Source organism: Rhinolophus ferrumequinum, chromosome 27, assembly GCF_004115265.2.
Source record: "Rhinolophus ferrumequinum isolate MPI-CBG mRhiFer1 chromosome 27, mRhiFer1_v1.p, whole genome shotgun sequence".
Classification (NCBI taxonomy): Eukaryota; Metazoa; Chordata; class Mammalia; order Chiroptera; family Rhinolophidae; genus Rhinolophus; species Rhinolophus ferrumequinum.
The window spans coordinates 16,552,992-16,570,761 of NC_046310.1; the positions used below are offsets into that span (position 1 = coordinate 16,552,992).

General features: G+C 40.3%; 1 protein-coding gene across 2 annotated transcripts in view; it reads right to left on the reverse strand.

Moving 5' to 3' along the window:
- Positions 1-371: 371 nt before the first annotated feature.
- DESI2 (desumoylating isopeptidase 2) overlaps positions 372-17,770 on the reverse strand; it is a 41,195-nt gene continuing 23,796 nt past the window's right edge. The window contains exons 2-5 of one of the 2 annotated variants that reach the window (XM_033099619.1): positions 15,980-16,052; positions 13,345-13,438; positions 11,724-11,865; positions 3,446-3,831 (exon numbers count right to left, since the gene is read on the reverse strand). In XM_033099619.1, the coding sequence (XP_032955510.1) occupies positions 3,598-3,831; positions 11,724-11,865; positions 13,345-13,438; positions 15,980-16,052 (543 nt within the window). In that variant the 3' untranslated portion in view covers positions 3,446-3,597. Of the gene's footprint in view, positions 3,832-11,723; positions 11,866-13,344; positions 13,439-15,979; positions 16,053-17,770 lie in introns of both variants that reach the window. The other variant, XM_033099620.1, reaches the window with a different exon arrangement.

Here is a 17,770-nt window from a genome sequence, read left to right on the forward strand (position 1 = left end):
GCTCCTGCACGCAGATGCTCTAGGATGGGGAGTGTGTGTGTGTGCGTGCGCGCGCGTGCGTGGAGGGGGCTATTCCTCTGCAGGAGAGGAGCGGGCTGTTCTCCTTTCCCAGCCTTGCCTCCACTCCCCAGAAGCTGGGGCTGGGGTGGTTATGCTCTCCTTGGCCACTAAGGAGTTGGCCCTTGGACTTGAGCTCAAGAGGAATTCATGTGAGAAGCGTACATGTGAATACACGAGGAATACACGGTGGAGTGGGGCTGGCTGTGTCTCAGAGCAGATGGGTGTCTTGGGTTTTAAAAAGAACCTCCCACCCCCGACACAAAAACGTTAACAGTTGCCGTTTCCTGGAGGTCAGAAAGCACTAGAGACTATTTCTTATAAAAGTATTTTTTAATAAATTGATGTATTTCAATGTTAACATGATAGCCCAATGCTATTATCAAGGTAGCAAAAGTGAAGATTCCTGGTATTTTTTATATAAACACTATGAATGACAGTACATTTGCATTCAACTTCACAAGAAATTGTCTTCAGGTTCATGAAAGTTCTTTAACAGCTGTAACACCTTTCCAACAGTGAAGATGTATGTGCATTGACTGAATAGACAACGGAAGTCTAAGAATGGAGTGCACTCTAAAACCACACCGAAGAGAAGGGGATACAGTGGTGGTATGGCCAGCTTACTGAACAAAACCCAAGTCTTTGAAACTTAGTCACTGAAAGAAAACCCAGCATGTATCAAAATTACAGAGTAGTTTACAGAAACGGAGCCATAGGAAGACACACAGATTAGAGCCCTGAAGCGGTGACCATGTGTGTTTCTACCCGTTTTGTGATGGAAAGAAGCGATGGACGAAGTCCTGCAGCTCTCTGTAGCGTCAGCTCTCCGCACACGGAATGCTCTCAGCTGGCTGGGACCAGAGTTCCCTGCGCTGCACAAATGCTGGTGAAGGTAACTTGCGCGACTGCCATGGGTCAGAGCTGGATTTCAGGCACCAAGTGGATGCTCTCTTTACGACCACATCACCGCCTTCTACAATTCACAGGCCACACTTTCCAAAATTGATACCCCTTTCTTAGGGATAAAAAAACCAAAAACCAAGAGCTTTAAAACAAACAGTAGAAACCAGCCGCTTCTGCCCCTCTAACACTATATTACTGTCCAATCACCCCAGGAGAAATATGCTTCACTTGGTTACAACTGCAAAGAGAATATGACTCCATCACATGTATTTTAATGACCGGATTTTTGATATAGGATTTTTCTTAACAGAGATCAGGTTGGAAGCAAGATTTGTTTCCTCAAAGGGCAAGGAACAGCAGGTTAAAGGCTGGTTAATTACATCCATTCTCAATTTTGAACTGTAGAGAAGGAATTGACTTAAATGAGATTTTCTAATTTCTTTATTTCTCAACCTCAATCTCACATCCAGAATTTTATCTGATTGTTAGTATGGTAACTCGCCTTAGGCCATGACTTATTTCTACTAGGACCCTTTACACTCTTTTGAAAGCCCAAATGCTGCGGATCAAAGTAAATACAACAAAATAATAAAATCGTTTGTGTGCTGAGGTGCTGGATTCTGGATAAGCACAGATGGCATGTTCCCGGCTTTGCACCAAGAAGTGTCTAATGAATGGCCACTCCTTTATGTGTGTCAGTAGCCCAGATTTAAGTCATGTACACTTCAATGCATTAGAAAAAAACTGTCATCTACCACATTATTAAAACAAAACAAAACAAAAACCCCAAGCAAACGGCATCAAACACTTTTCACTAACCTGGGTTTTGTGATAAGATTCTTCTTTGAGAGAACAAATTCACTGCTAAAATGTTAGTGTTTTATCCTAAATCTCATCTTTGAGACCTGAACCAAGTGAACTTTTCATAAAGATCACATGTTCCTTTCTTCTTTCTGTCATATCTCTTCAAACAAGTGCTCTGTTCCCCTCAAAAAACTGAGCAAAATTTGTAAAGGCTTTCCTCTCCAGAAACAGAACAGTCAGAAGCATAAATTAGGTTAAGTGGCTTCATTTTCCTCAAGTCAATGCTTATAACACAAGGTTTATTTTCCCTATGAACAGGGTGTGCTTAATTTGATAAATTGAATCAAAATCAGCTTATGGAAAAGTTAAAAATGTAGTTTACTAAAAGATATGTATCTTTACAAAGAGAATAGCAAACAATGCAATCTAGAAGTTTAAATAAAAGTAGATGACTTTAAAATTAATATGTATAAAGCTGAAGTCACTGCCTTGGATAACTTATACACTGCATCCAATATTTTACGTAGGACATTCATTCTTAAGGCAGAAAAATTGAATTTGACATGTAATGACTTGGCTCTTACATCCAGGGGTCAAACTGGGAGTAGACTTGACCAAACAGATTCCTTGCTAACAAGGACTTATTTATCTGTGGTGACAATTTCGTCCTTCGAGTATGTTATGTAAGAGACATACATTTGAGGTAACAGAAAAGGGAGAATTCTAAGACACACAACCGTGATTTTTAAACAAGAGGTTGATGAGACTAGGCTTTCTATTATGAGATGAAAATACTCTCATAACAAAGTCACAAACTCAACATTATCTTTCTGATATGGTACATGAAAGGTCTGAAATATCAAAGAATTACCTTTTTGGAGTGTATCACTTTAGACTAGTTTTCAAGGTCTAGTATAAAAGGTAGCCTGAATAGTTAAAAGCAGTTGAATGTCAACTCATACTGCTACTCACAAGGCTACCATTTAGGATATTTCTACCCCAGCAATAAAATCCTGTGCAGGGAGGATGTCAATAAGTATTAAAATAAAAATGAAGCCCCCCAACACATGTGCAAAAACCACTCGTCAGTTACGCAAGAATATATGAAAAACATCTTAATTACAGCCAGACGGACACAATAATGTACCACCTGTCTAGGTGGATGGACCACTGGGATGAAGCCACAGTCCGACGGGGACCTCAGGAGACGTGCTCCCTGGAGTGGGAGGCGTGGAGTGCTGAGAGGAGCTGGGCCCCGAGTCGGGCCACCTGTCCCGCACACCAAGGTCCCGAGCCCTCAGGGCTGTGTGTGCTCTTCACCTCTCTGCATCCTGGTGACAAAACCCTAACAAAACAAACAAACCTACACGACAATTCTTAAGCAGGTGACGGTGACTCTAATTGCATGAGTACCTTTTTGTGTGCCTAGGATTTATGCCATAGCTCTGGCAATTGTCGGAAGTGTACAAAGATTACCTGCCTAATTTTTAAACACGTGAAGATTTTCTTCTTTCACGGTGGCAGGAGTCCATGCAAGATTTGTAAACAGCGATACAAAATACTGTAAACATAACTTAACAGAGTTTGTATAAAACAGAAGAAGTAAATCCAAATTTACAAGTGGGTAAAAAAAACAGAGGGCAGCTTCATACAAAGTTCTCCCTCCGGTGCCAAGTGATTTGATTACAAATAGAATCCTGAGCTGAAAAACTGGGGTTTGGGGGAGAGCCATCTTTGCATACGAAATATCCAAAGGACGCTTACTGTTTTACTTTTCTCTGTGATATTCAGCTGCCAGGGACAGTTCTGATTGTGTGACTTTGGAGACATTTATAGCTTAGTGTGGCGCCCCGGCCTGGAGCCTGCTGCAGTGCTGGCCATGGCAGCGGACGCCACAGCGTCCTCGGCTTCCTCTAGTTCGTCCTGGAGCTCTTGGCTGACGCTGGACTGCAAGGCTGCGGGAGTGAGCCACTCCTTCGGGAGGCAACTCTGCAGAAAGGGGATACAGGAGCTGAAGTAGGCCAGTCGATTGATCCAGCGAGGAATCTCCTTCCCACAAAGAATCTAGAAGAGAAAGAGTGCTGTGTTAGGTGAGAGGTTAAGGTGACCTGGTCCACTGCCAAGGAGCCGTGGAGGGCGGCGGGAGGGAGGCGGCCGTTCAGAAAAGCCACCGCACATTAGCGTTTGGTGATGACGTCAGGCCTTGGATAACAGGCAGGGTCCTAACTTGGGAGCCTGGGGCCCCTACGGTCAGCTCCACTCCCTCCTTTCTGAAGAACCTTGTCAAGCTGCCTACTTTTCCATCTGTAAAACTGAACCAATTCCATTTGGCGTCTTTCTTTCTTTGATCCTTGCAACTGCTCTGAGATACATGTAGAAGTACTTTGAACAACACAGAAGACGACTTGTTAACAGGAGATATTAGAGGCAGAGAAGCTCCAGGCAGTTGGAGCAGTCAATCTTGGATAGTTTCCTATCTGTGAATTCTCCTTTTTCAGATTCTTTCTCCTTCCCTCCGGTCTCTATCACTCCCTTTTTCCTGGTCAGCATTTCACCCCTTCGCTTTTGTCCTCGACCCACTTTTTCCAAGGAGCTCAGACTGGCCCAGAAAAAAGTGTCTCCCAGGGGAAGACCTGGCCCTGTGACTCAGGTCAGAACAAGGCATGGGAGCCTGGCTGAGCTTGAGCGCGAAGTCTCCACCAGGGAGAGCAGAGGTGGAAATGGGGGCCAATAGGGGCCCCTCCAGCCGACGGTGCGCTGTCGCTCCGCCCACTTCCTGGCCCTATCTTGTCGTTAGGCCTCCCCAGCCCCCTCCCCCACTTCCATAGAAAGAGCTGGGTCTTCGTAACACCAACTTTACTCTTTATTGGCCTCTTTCCCTTCTGCAGACAACACTGGGTTTAACTGACTCCCCGCCCTAGTGTCTCTGGCATTTTTGCCTCCGGTTATGTCAGAGACTATGACGACGGGATCCAGAAGTACCATTGTCTACCTTAGTTGATGACTTGGGAAAGTGATTTCAAAGTATCTTAAGTCCCCAAATTAGCTAATATGTAAATAAGCTGACACCTGTAATTACGCCATGTAATTACAGTACCCTCAAGACACAGCCTTAGGCCTTAATGGTTACTGACCTTATATGACACCATTCCCATCTGTCTACTCTAAAAAACACAAACAAATGTTACATTATATTTTACACTCAAGGCACATTTCGGGATATCTGCACAGCTGAAGGTTAACCCCAGAAGTGGGGACAAGGAATACGTAGGTTAATGGAACAGACACTGCTGACCCCTCAGCAGGCATTGCCTTCATTCTGCTTCCTAAGTCCTGCTTTTATTCAGGGATCCACCTTCTTCCATACATCCACAAGCTTCACGGGAAGCTGACTTCATGCCAACTCCTGGGGGTGCAACGTGATTAGCCTAAAACAGTTTTGTAACCTACAAGCCACCTGTTTTTGCAGATAAAAGTTTACTGGAACACAGCCTTGCCTACTCGTTTATTTACTGCCTGTGGTTCTTGGGCTACAATGGTAGAGGCAGAGCCTAGTCCATGAATGATTCACAGGTTACAATACTTATTATGTGGCCCTTTCAGAAAAGTGTGCTGATCCTCGGTGAAGTCAGGATCTTTTAAACATCGAGTCAAGAGCCACTAGTAGGTCCTTCAGCATTTAAGTTGAATTTTAGAAATGAAATAGACTGTGGATAGTAGTAATTTTGGTTATGTGTACATGTGAGCATATATTGGGTCATGATGTAAAATTAATTTCTTACTGTGGGCAGTGGTGAAGAAAAATATTTGGTTTATGTAGCAAAATTGTGTTTGCATTTAAACTTCAACCCAGTAATCTTTTTTTTTTTTTTAAATTGGGCAATATTGGGGAACAGTGTATTTCTTTAGGGCCCATCAACTCCAAGTAGTTGTCCTTCAATCTAGTTGTGCAGGGCACAGCTCAGCTCTAAGTCCTGTAGCCGTTTTCAATCTCTAGTTGCAGGGGGCACAGCCCACCACCCCGTGTGGGAATTCAACCAGCAACCTTGTTGTTGAGAGCTCGCGCTCTAACCAACTGAGCTATCTGGCCGCCCCCCAGTAATCCCTCTTGTAGAAGTCTATCCCACAGACACACTGGCAAAAATACAAAAGGGGGCATGCACAGGCTTATTCATTCATTACAACACTTTGTATAACAGCAAAAGACTAGAAGTAACCCAAATGTCACTAACAGGAAACTGTTTAAATGAATTTTGGTACATCCACAGGAGGACTTCTCAGCTCTGAAAAGAAATGAGTATCTCTATACACTGCTCCAGAGTGAACGCCAGGATACACTGTTAAGTGAAAAAAGCAAAGTGGAGAAAAGTGCATATAGGATGCTTCCAAAATGTAATGGTGGACAGGCACAGAATAAGTTACAGATATTTCCATTCCAAAAGGAACATGGAAGAAAGGAATCACTAATTCCAAGCAAATGTGAAATCTGACCGGGCAGCCTCCTTTAGGTTTCAAGGCCTGGGATTAATCCTGTGGCCCTCAGTTCTGTCGTCTGTGGCCCTGCAGCTATCCTTTTCCTACCTGCAGAATTCTGGGAATCCAAGACCTGCTTTCATTTTGTTCTGTCCCTTTCAGTTTAAATTGGCACTGTTTCTGCTAATATAACATCCTCAAAAATGCTGTGAGTCTCCCATGTATGCCATGGGATTCACTCTTTGAGACAAGAGGTTCCTCCACAGATCTTTACTGGAAAGTCCACCTCTATTCCTGGTTTCTGCTGAGATGGCTGCGAGGATCCATGAATCACATGTTTAATCTCTTCAGCAGCCCCAAAAAGTTACCCAGTCACACCCTTGGCCTTCTCTCCACAGTATGCTCTTCTAATAGTAAAACCCCTAATTTTAGCATCTTTTGCAATCTGGATAGGCTGAGAAATTCCAAAATCATCAAGTGCCGATTCCTTTTTCACTTAACAGTTCTTCCCTCAATTTATCTTTCTTCTGCGTTTTACTATGAGCAGCGAGACCAGGTCAGCACTTTGCTTAGAAATCTCTGGAGCTGAAAATGCAGGTTTTCTGCTCCTTGTTCTGCTTCCCACCTAACTGCAGAATAAAAATCAGTTAAGCTTTCTGCCACTATGTAACAAAGATTCCCTTTCCTCCAGTTTTCAATCCCACTTCCCTCATTTCCTTCTGAGCTCTCACCAGCAGCACCTTTAATCTCTATTTCTACTACTAAATAGTCTGTTCAAGATGATGTAGGCTTTTTCAATCAAACTCCTCAACATTGCTCCAGCCTTTATCTGTCACCCAATTCCAAAGCCAGTTCTACATTTTTAGGTATTATTACAGCGGCACCCCATGTCCAGGTACCCACATCTGCACTGGCTCCCTATGGCTGCTTGACAAATGAGCAGAAACTAAGTGGCCTAAGACAACGCAGTATTTTCTCTTACAGTTCTAGAGGGCTAGGATAGAAGGGTAGAGGGCGTGGACACTGAGAAGCTAGATGTCTGTGAATACATTTGGTTCATTTTAGATTTGACCTTGGAACTGCAGAAAGATTTTATATAACACAAAATTAAACAGAGAAGCAACCTCGCCCAACCCAAAAGAAAAAGGAAAAAAAAAAGGGATAAATGAAACAAAGGACCCTAACTATGTATTGAGTTGGTGGCATAACCACGCAGAAAGCAACTACTCCAATAAGTAAATTATTCCTCACTGGAGTAATTTCTACCACCAGCAATATTACTGGAAACGTTGAAGGCTTTTTGCAGTTCTTTCTGTCTTTAGAGTATTATTCAATAGAGGTAACAGTGCGTTTTGTTGGACGTTAAGAAAAACCTTCTAGCCTAAATTTGAAGTAGAAATATCACTATGAACCTATAGAAGAGTTCTAGCTCTGTCTACAGGAAAAAAAAAAATCTAGGAACTATCACCAGTTCAGAAGCAGTGAGTGACCCTAGTGCTCAGATCAAGGCTTCTAAGAACAGCTGACCCTTCAACAACGCGGCTCTGAACGGCACTGCTGCGGACGCACGGCTACACGGGACGGCCGCACCCGAACCCCGCATTGTTTGAGTGTCTACTGTATTTATTATCAGAAGGAAACAGTTCCGAGGTAGGAAACACAGAGATGAGCCTGGAATAGTTTGTCACACCAAAAACCAAAAAGGCTGTCAAAAATTATCAGGGGAATTTCAGGACTCAGGAGCCAGCCTGAAAAGCCCCCCATAGGTCAAAGATGGGATAAGAACAGTAACTGCACTGAACTAAAACTTATTAAATATTTTAAATCTGGGAAGGAGGGGAAATTCATAACGACACTAAAAAAAAAAAATAAGGTTCCCTTTGAAGAATGCCAGGGAACTGTCAGGGATTCCCAAGACCAGGTTAGATAATCTGCTGAGGACTCACAGGTCTTAGCATATAGTTGTATTCACAGCTATGATTTATTACAGTGAAAGGATACAGAACAAAACTAGCCAGGGAAAAGGCATAGCCCCAAAGAAACCAGGCACTAGCTTTCAAGGGTCCTCTCCCAGCGGAGTCACACAGGAGTCACTTAATTACCTCAGTAAGAAGTTGTGACAACACATGTGGAATGTCTCCTGGGGAAGCTCCTGAGAGATCCAGCAGCCAAGGTTTTTATTTGGGCCTGCTTCCATAGGCAGCCTCTCCTTAGTATGTACCAAAATTTTGGATTCCAAGAACCAAAGCAGGTGTTTAGCATAAATCACACTGTTTGTACAAACAGGTCAGGCGCAGGGAGCCACTCTGACTGACTTTGGGAACGGTGGGAACCCTCCTGAAATCCAGATTCCCAGACGCCAGCCATGGGCCAACCTTGCAAGCAGGCCTTTCTGAGGACGGCAGTCTGAGGTCTGCTGTGTTAACCCTTTTCGGCACAGCCAGGAATCAAGTCATTTTTTGAAGACTATTAAGCAAAGGGAAAGAATCAAGCATCTACCTTGCCTTACTTTATGTGGACTACACCTCAGGGTAACAAGGCGTATGGGCTTTATTTAGATCCTGATTCAAACAAACTCTTAAAAAATTATGACAACAGGGAAATTACAATGTTGTATGTTTGGATAATATTAAGGAGTGAATGTTAATTTTTTTAGGTTGGTAACATACTGTGGTTATGTTAAAAAGAATCCTTATCTCTAGAGCTACAAAGTAAAATATTTACAATTGAAATGAAATAATACTTGGGATTTGTTTCAAAGTAATCTAGGGATGAAAGCAGTACTTTCAAGTGGATGCTTATGGATGAAACAAGATTAGCCAGGAAGTGATATACAGCCTCATTATCGCTCTATTTTTACATGTCTTGAATTTTCCACTTAAAATATTGACTTACAAAAGGCATTTAGACCAGTGGCATTTAGTCATGGTAATGCTATTCCTCTTGCTAGTAACTGGTTTAGAGATGGGCATTTGACCCAGTTCTGGCCATAAAACATGGCCTGCTTTTGAAAAGGGCAGGAGGTTCCAGAAGAATGTCTCACTGTTTGTTCCTAAGGGAACTAAAGGGAGAGACAGAGTTTTCTTCTTCATTTGGATGTTGCTGCATCTGGATATGGTGCCTAAAATCGCTGCAGCTACCTGCAGACCCTAAAAGGAGGTACCCTGAGGGCAGAGCCAGCATCCTAAGGATGGCAGCTCAGAGACCTGAGAAGACCTTAGGCCGCCAATGCCGTGCACTGTTGAGACACGGACCAGACTGTCGGGCTGGCCTTCTGGGCTTCCTGTTTTGTGAGAGAACACGCTTCCTCATTGTTTAAGCCAGTCTGAGTCAGACTTGAATAAATCGAACCTCAGAGTAGCGGCTGGCAACTATCGGTAAAGCGCCAAATGGTAAATATTTTAGGCTTTGTGGGCCTCCGGTCTCTGTTCCAACTACTGAACCCTGAAAGCAGTCAAGATGACAGGTCAACACGTGAGCATGGCTGTGTTCCCATCCAACTTTATGGACGCTAAAATCTGAATTTTATATAATTTGTACACTACACGTCACTATACATACTTTTGATTTTTTTAACCATTTAAGAATGTGAAAACCATCACAGCTTGCAGGCTGTACAAACACAGGTGGCAGGCTGGTTTTGGCGTGCAGACTGTAGCGGTTTGCTAGTCCCAGCTGTACAGAAAGCACCTGGTAACTAATGTTCAATGATGATGTTAAACTGGTAACTATGACGCTAAATGATGGTAATGCTTCAAATTTTTGGAACCAATGCTGAACAGAGGACATATAGCAACCATCAATTATAATTAGCTACGATCTGGTCTATCTGCAACTGGAAGTATTACAGCTCCAAACTGCGCTCTCAGAGGTGTGGATGCACACAACACCCATTAATGCTTTTAGTATCTACCATTCAATTTGTTTGCCTTCATTATATGGAGTTGACTAAACTAGCTCCTGACATCCCTCGCTATCCAGAGTGCTCATCGCAGCTCTGTCACTGACAAACTGGTTAAGTGACTTAAGCACCGAGTCTCAGTTTCTTTAACAATTCAGCACTGATATGGGGAGAGCATGATAACTGTGACCTCTAGAGATGGCCCCAGGGACATCCACAACTGCTCCGTGGGCTCCAAGTGTAACATGGCCTCAGGGTTAGAGCAGGGTTGACGTGCTGTTGTAGATGCTCAAGAAAGCTATTCACTTATTTGGGAGAGAGAGTAGTCAGAGCCAGAGGAAGTCGTGATAAAGCATAACAAGCACTGGACCAGGGAGTCAGAGTCTAATCTGACTTATCCATAACAATCTTTGATAAGTCATTTCTCGAATCAGGGCCCGTTTCCTGTCTGTAAAACGAGGAGACTGGATTAGATGCTGTCTGATGTCTCTGCCAGTTTTTACACGCTATGGATCTCTGAATGCATTTCCTACCGATGTAATGCCTAGGCTTAGGAAAGCTCTGAACCACCTTCCCTTGCCCCTGAAAACCAGCCAGGTCACCCCTACAGTATCAACGCTCCTGTAAGACTGGTGGTGCTTCTCCGACATTCATATTCACATGAAGCACTGGGGACCATGTTAAAACGAAGATTCTGGCTGAGTAGGTCTGTGGTGGGGCATCTCAAATTCCAACGTGAGGCATCTCAAACTCCAACATGAGGCTGATGCCGCTGGTCCCCAGAACACACGCTGGGAAGCTATAGTCCTGTTTGAAAGCTGTACTATGGAAGCCATAAGTAAAGTGAAAAGGGCCAGGGAGGAAAGCATCCTGCAGAGGCCACGCAAACAGCAGCTCACTTTCTCCTTTCCACCTTCATAATTTCTGCAGCATTGGTGTAGCCACCGCAACCAGCTGCTACGAGTCAGAAAGCTGGGAAGCTGGTTCAAGAACTATTCAATTCTCTAGACCTTATGTGATCATCTTTCGCTTTCTTCCTTTCGTTTTCTTTTTGGAAGGTCCCATCATTTTGTCTTCTGCTTAGGATTCAAGAATCAGGAAGGCAAATAAATGACTGTGTGAGAAGTTGACAGAATAAGATTTCAAGACAGAAGAAGTGAATTACTTATTAATAAGTAAGAGTCAGGGACAAAACCTGAAGTTGGCAACTAAAATTTAGGAAAAAAGATATCTTAGTGGTTAAGAAGCCGAGTCTCTTAGGCAGTCATTTCTTTAATGTAAAAGTTTCAGGGTATAAATGATTTAGAATAAGAAGAGACAATTATCTGTAATTATTCTCTACCCACTGCAACGTCATGAATATAAATACAAATATAATTACAAGTTAAAGTTGCGCTGACTCCAAAATCACTGACATTAGAAAGGTCATTCAGGCAAGAGAAACAGATATAATAACATCAGATTTTATAAAACATGAAGAATCAGGAAAAAAAATGAGTCGATTAAATATAGAGGGAAAGCAAGTATACTAGGAACTGTTACTTATTTGAAGAACTTCTAGTTAGGATAAAATTTAATTTACCTCTGATAAAGCTGAAGAAAAGTGATTGCAGTTTTTGTGCATCAAATGGTAAGCATTGCCTTTGTATTCTTTTCCCAGTTCTTCTACAATTTTTTCTATATCATCTTCTAAGAAATCAGTGCTCCCTAAAACAACAGCTTCTCTTAAAGAACAAAAAGAAAAAAAAAAAAAAAGAAATAAACATAGCCATGTGAGTTTTAGGTATTTATAAAAAGCGTGTTTAAAAGTTTGCTTATTTCCAGGAATATCATGATTGATGTAACAAAGCAGGGTTAACGTAGTAAGACTAAAGGTAAATGAGATACTAAAAAAATTTCAATTATTTCAGTTTCTATTTTTCCACAATAAACTCTTAAGTACAATACTTCTGAATAATACAAATGCAAAATAAGTCATTTTCTTTATAAAACAATGTCATTATATTAAAAAGGTAATATCAGAGTTATTTTTACAACTATTGAATAAGTACTTCTACTATTAGAGAACCAGATCCAAACTGCAAATATTCCTGCTTAATTACACCTGCCATCAAATGGCTGGCCATATTCTCTTGTAGAAATAATCTTTTAAGTTATCTGCCATTGTGCTGCAGTGAGATGAATGTCAAACGACTAAATTTTTTTAAAAGCATTTTAACCCTCCCCCTAAGTCTACCTCCCCCAACTACTACCCTATAAATGCAATAAACACTATTCAGTAGAAGGTAGAATTTTTGTCCGATACAGGTAAGGTGTCCTAGAAAGCAGAAAATACTTAGAAAATCCTTTCTCTAGTAGTCTTGCCAGAAGGGAGACCTAAGGAACCGATCAAGGTGGTCCCTCTAGCGCTCTTGCAGGTACGTGTTCCTATTCGGTGACAGGCTAAGAGAACCATGAACACAGTAATGATAAACATGTGTGGCCCTATCCTGAATCTCAGTGTTATGACCTCATTTCACTACTTTACTTTCACTTGGCAAGTTAAATATTATAGGCCCAGAAGTTTCTTGACAGCTTCTTGAAACTACAGTTCTAAACATCACTTTCAATACAAGCCTTAATTAAGGAATGGAAATCTGATTATTAGCGTTCATATTTTCGGTGCTGTTTACTGCTCATAAGGCTCCAAGTACACTCGTGTCCGTACATTTTAGGTTTATTAGCACACGTAATACATGCACCTCAACATCAGTTTCCTGGCTAATCAACTGTTTAATTATTTGGAATTAATAAACAAGTGTTCCTTTCATTGGGAAAATGAAGAAATTTTTAAGTGTTAGGTAGGTCATAATGAAGCTTTCCTCCACTTCCCCAAATAGGAGGTTGAGAGTAAGCAATCATTAGATATGAATGTTTCTAAAGCAGAACCTGAGTTACACCAAAGTAAAACATTTTTAAAGTACACAGAATAACTTATAGGGGTCCCTCTATAAAACCAATAGACTAGGATATTTCAAGCACTTTATTTGGCCTCTTCTCAGCCTCACGCAACCACTGATTTTAAAATAAAATGTCAGCAACTAAAACCATGTTAAAGAAACATTTTAACTTCCTAGATTTTAATCTACTGAATGAATTCTCTTTGCCTGAAAACAAGCTTTGGCACCTAAAACAGTGTAATAAAAATTATCCTCCCTACTTACTTAAATTTAAATGTTTCTCCTAGTTCAGAAGCATTTCCTGGGGAAATTTCAAATATTCCAGAAAAGGGATAAGGATGGCCACCATAAGCAAATTCTGAAAAGAGAAAACTCATGATTTTTAGTATTTATCACACAAAATTTAACCAGAACGCTGAATTAGCTTTAATGAATGATGAGGATAATGATAAATATTGTTCAGTTTATTAATGCTTTCACAAACATCTCACTTAGCTGTTACTAGTGGAGAACAGTTGACACAAAAGACCTGAAACTCTAATCATGAAAGACACTCAAAGGTAATGCCGACTTTGTTTTTCTTGGCAAGACAGTGACTAACACTCAAAGATGAATACAGCCTGTCTGCCTACCTATCATGTCAAACTAAGTAGGTGGTCAGTTCAGCCATTTGCCACTTTCTAAATTAAAGTGATCAAATTTCAAACTTGTACTTTACTGGAAAAACTGTCTAATAACAATGAGTTTCCATGGTACCTGGCTGAAGAGTCTTGGTTTACATTTGAATAAGAGTGAAACATTAGCAAACCTGAAAAAGTAAATTCAATTCCTCTCATTCAAGAAAAAATAAACTGCCAAATGAATACATACACCCACTCACACACACTCTCCACAGCAAATCTTTTAGCTAAAAGGGAACTACTTGTACTATAATGAATGTGTATCCAGGCTCATCAGAACAAAAATGGAGAATGGTTTCAAATCCAGAAGGAACTAAAATTTCTGGCTACAATTCTGATATGAGATGCTTAAATATTTAAGTGGCAAATCATAGTGGGTTTATTTAAAGAATTCCAAACAAATGTTTAAATGAATCTCATCGCTTAAAACTCATTAAATATAATCTTAAAAGGTCTTAGAAAAAACTATGGGAAAGAACAAAGCAGATACTAAGTTTACTTTTGATTCAGACTTTTCAGAAAAAAGCAATGATATAGATAACAAATAAAATGTTTAATGTTCAACTCTGAAACACACAATTTTTTAATAATAAAATTTTATAAACCATTGTAGATAATCAGGTTGAAAATGGAAAGATTGTATTTGGATTTTTAACTTTCTCAATTACAGTAAGGAAAGTCATAGAGCCATTTAGTCTTCCATTCAAGACGCAATCACTTTCAGGATGATATTCCCGCTAGCTTTGCTAAGCTCACGTGGCTATATTGTGAACCATGTTTCTAATTATTTCTAAATCATTTTATGAAGGGAAGCAATGACGAGGCAGATATCAGAGCAATGGGCTAGGATATAAGATCGTTTGGGGTTAAGTCTTCATTCTGTTCATTACCAGCAGTATGACTTTCAGCATTTTTGAGCTTCAGTTTTTTCACTGAAAAATGGAGAAAATGCCATATGCCCTTATTTACCTCACAGCAGCATGGGGCATGGTTCAGAACTTGATGGCACTTTAAAAACTGTAACACACCATACAAATTCAGTCAAAAAGGAACAGACACACTACTTTGGCAAAAGCCAACTCAAACATGGAAGCAAAGCCCCAGACCGCAGACCCACTGTAGCAATGCTCTAACTCCTGAAACTTTCAGCAGGAGCCGAGTGGCTTTTTGGGGATTATTTGGTAGATACGGCCTTTCAAGTAAAATTAAAGAGCAGATCTTTACAGCCAACATTTAATATGCTATTAACGTGCAATATAAAAAAGGGACAGTAAACACAACATACTGACACACTTAGTAAACGAGCCTTTTCGTTGTATATAGTAGAGAAAGCTGGTGTGTAGTCTTCAGGGAACTGAGTGAACGGCAGTACCACATTCTAAGAGGTCACAAAGACTGCCTAGCTGAAGTGAATAAAAGCGTTTCTGCTACAGGGTGAGTTTATGATTCAAACTAATGTATTATTACAACCCTGGTGAGACCAGCGTGTGCTCTGTTTGATGCAGAACATTATGCTTACGACCTGATATCTTACACCAAAGCGTGGGAACACAACAAAGGAAAAGGCTGCTGAAAACAGAGCTGCTAGGTTTGAGTGGCTCCTGTCATGTTTATCATAATAAAAGGTAATAAAGAATAAAACGGGCTGAGTTAGTACAAAGGCCATCATTCTTGAGCAAAAAGCTAGATATAATCAAGGGCAGGATTTGCTCAGTGATATTTTAAAACTTCAAAACTGTACACTCGTATGTCTACAAAAATGAATTACTGAAATTCCCTCAGGAAATTGGCATTTCAAGTTTGACACTCTCTAGAACCAGCCCTTTTCCAACCAAAATGATTGTTTTTTATCATACTATTTTTCAAAGTGCAAGGTTTCTTATGAACTCCAACATATATTACAGCAAAACTGTCATGGTATAACATGGTATATCTCAAAAGGGAAATATTTTTAAAGACATAGTATTTAGAATAAAAGATACTAAATGAACGTACATTGATGTGCTCTGGTATTTTCTCCCCCAATACATTTAATTTTGGGCATTTTTCCAAATATGGTATAAACAAATATGGGGAGATGTTCTTCTACTTTCTGCAATAACATAGGGAAGAAGTTAAAAAAAAAAACAAAAAAAGGAAGAGCTGTAATGATGATTTTTCAACTCCTTTAAAGGAAAACAAATCTTCAGAAAGTATGTTTAAACTGTGAGTACACGTACCTCTGCCATACACTTCAATTCCCGAATGAAAAACTCCAATTCCAATGGATGAGGTGTACTCGTTCATCCAGTACTAAGAAAAGAAAGAAAGATTTAGAATATCTGTTCATTCACAATTCAACTCCACATTACAGGAAGCTCCCACATCGGCCTTTCTAATCCCATTTCTTGGTATATTTCCTTACAGCTCTAAAGTTCCCATGATAACGACCCATTTGGTGCCGTCTCTGTGCTTTTGCTTGTGCCATATCCCATGTGGAATGTCTTCCTGGGTCAAAATGAATGTCTCAGTTTGCGTACAAACTCATTATCTAAGGCCTAGAGCATAAGCCACGAAATCTAAACCTGGTCACGTTGGGGGAAAAATGGATATAAAAACTCTCCTGTTAGTGACTTTTAAAAAAATCACATAACATCTGCTTTCATATTTATTTTTCTTCTATCTTAAGCTTTCCCTTTCATTCTCTGGTGAGCTCCCTGAAGACAGAGATATTTTATTCTTTTTCAAAAATGTTTTTTTAAAAAGACATACACTCGTATATCACATATATGGCATGTGTGTCCCGATTGAGCTCAAAGTTTGATAATGTTAATACAGGAATAAACAGTATGAGGCACAACGGTTAGAACACCCTTCTTACCATTGGCATGAAGAAAAACTTCCCAGAAAAGGTAATACGTGAACTGGGTTTTTAAAGAACAAATGAGATTCCCCAGGCAGACAATTTTGGGGGTGATGTGGGGTGGAGGGGGAAGGAAGGAACTAGCAGGAGGAGGGAGGAAGATGTACAGAGCTGGTGGTACATGAAATGATGGGGCATGAGCGGTGGAAGGGGTGAGAAGGGCAGGCTGGGGAGTCACACCTAGAAGACGGGAAATGAGTTACAACTTAACACGTGGCGAACACTTCACAGTGTTACAAACCTATCAGATTTCTCCCAGGTTAGAGAACAGATAATATGTCTTTAATTTTTCTAGGTTTATTTAAATTTTAACCTTGGCTCCCAGACCCCTAGCCAGTTTCTCCCAGACCTGGGAAAATGCACATTCTCATACATTACTAGGAAAACATAAATGGATAAAGTTGATTTTTTCCCCTTAAAATGTACCTAGAAGAAAAATTAAGCAATAATAAACAAGAAATATTGGAAAAAGAACAAGGGACTTTCTCATCTAGGTATCAAAATATTTATTAAAACAGTATGGTACTACCGCATGAACAGATCTATATATATATATAGATATAAACATAAAAGAATCTGGTGTATGATAAAAGCGGTGTTTACAATCAATGATAAGGGATAAATTATTAAAAATGTATTGACAAAATTGATAATGCATACTTTTCATGTATTCAAAAATTCTAGTGTCCAAAATAATCATATAGAAGAAATTAAAAAAATTTTTAGACGAGAAATAACCTAAGCAAAACAAAACCCAGAATTTATAGAGGAACACAACATATTCAGCGTAAGCATTTACAACGTTTACTGTGTAAAACCACATCAACAAGGTCAGAAGATAAACAACAAACACAGCGGGAGAAAACACTTATAACATATAACAAAGATTAGTATGAGAATCCAAGTGTCCCTCTAATTCTATTTGGCTCCTGACTTGGGGGAGCCTCAATTTGGATGGCAAGTTAGGAAAGTGAGGGATATCTTTTTATCTGATTTTGGATGGAGAGTAGTGAGGGTACATATAGCAAGGGATTCCTCAAAACATTTATTCAAATCTATTTAATTCCAGAAGTTTGGGCAACAAAAGTTCAGACAGCATGGGGCACTG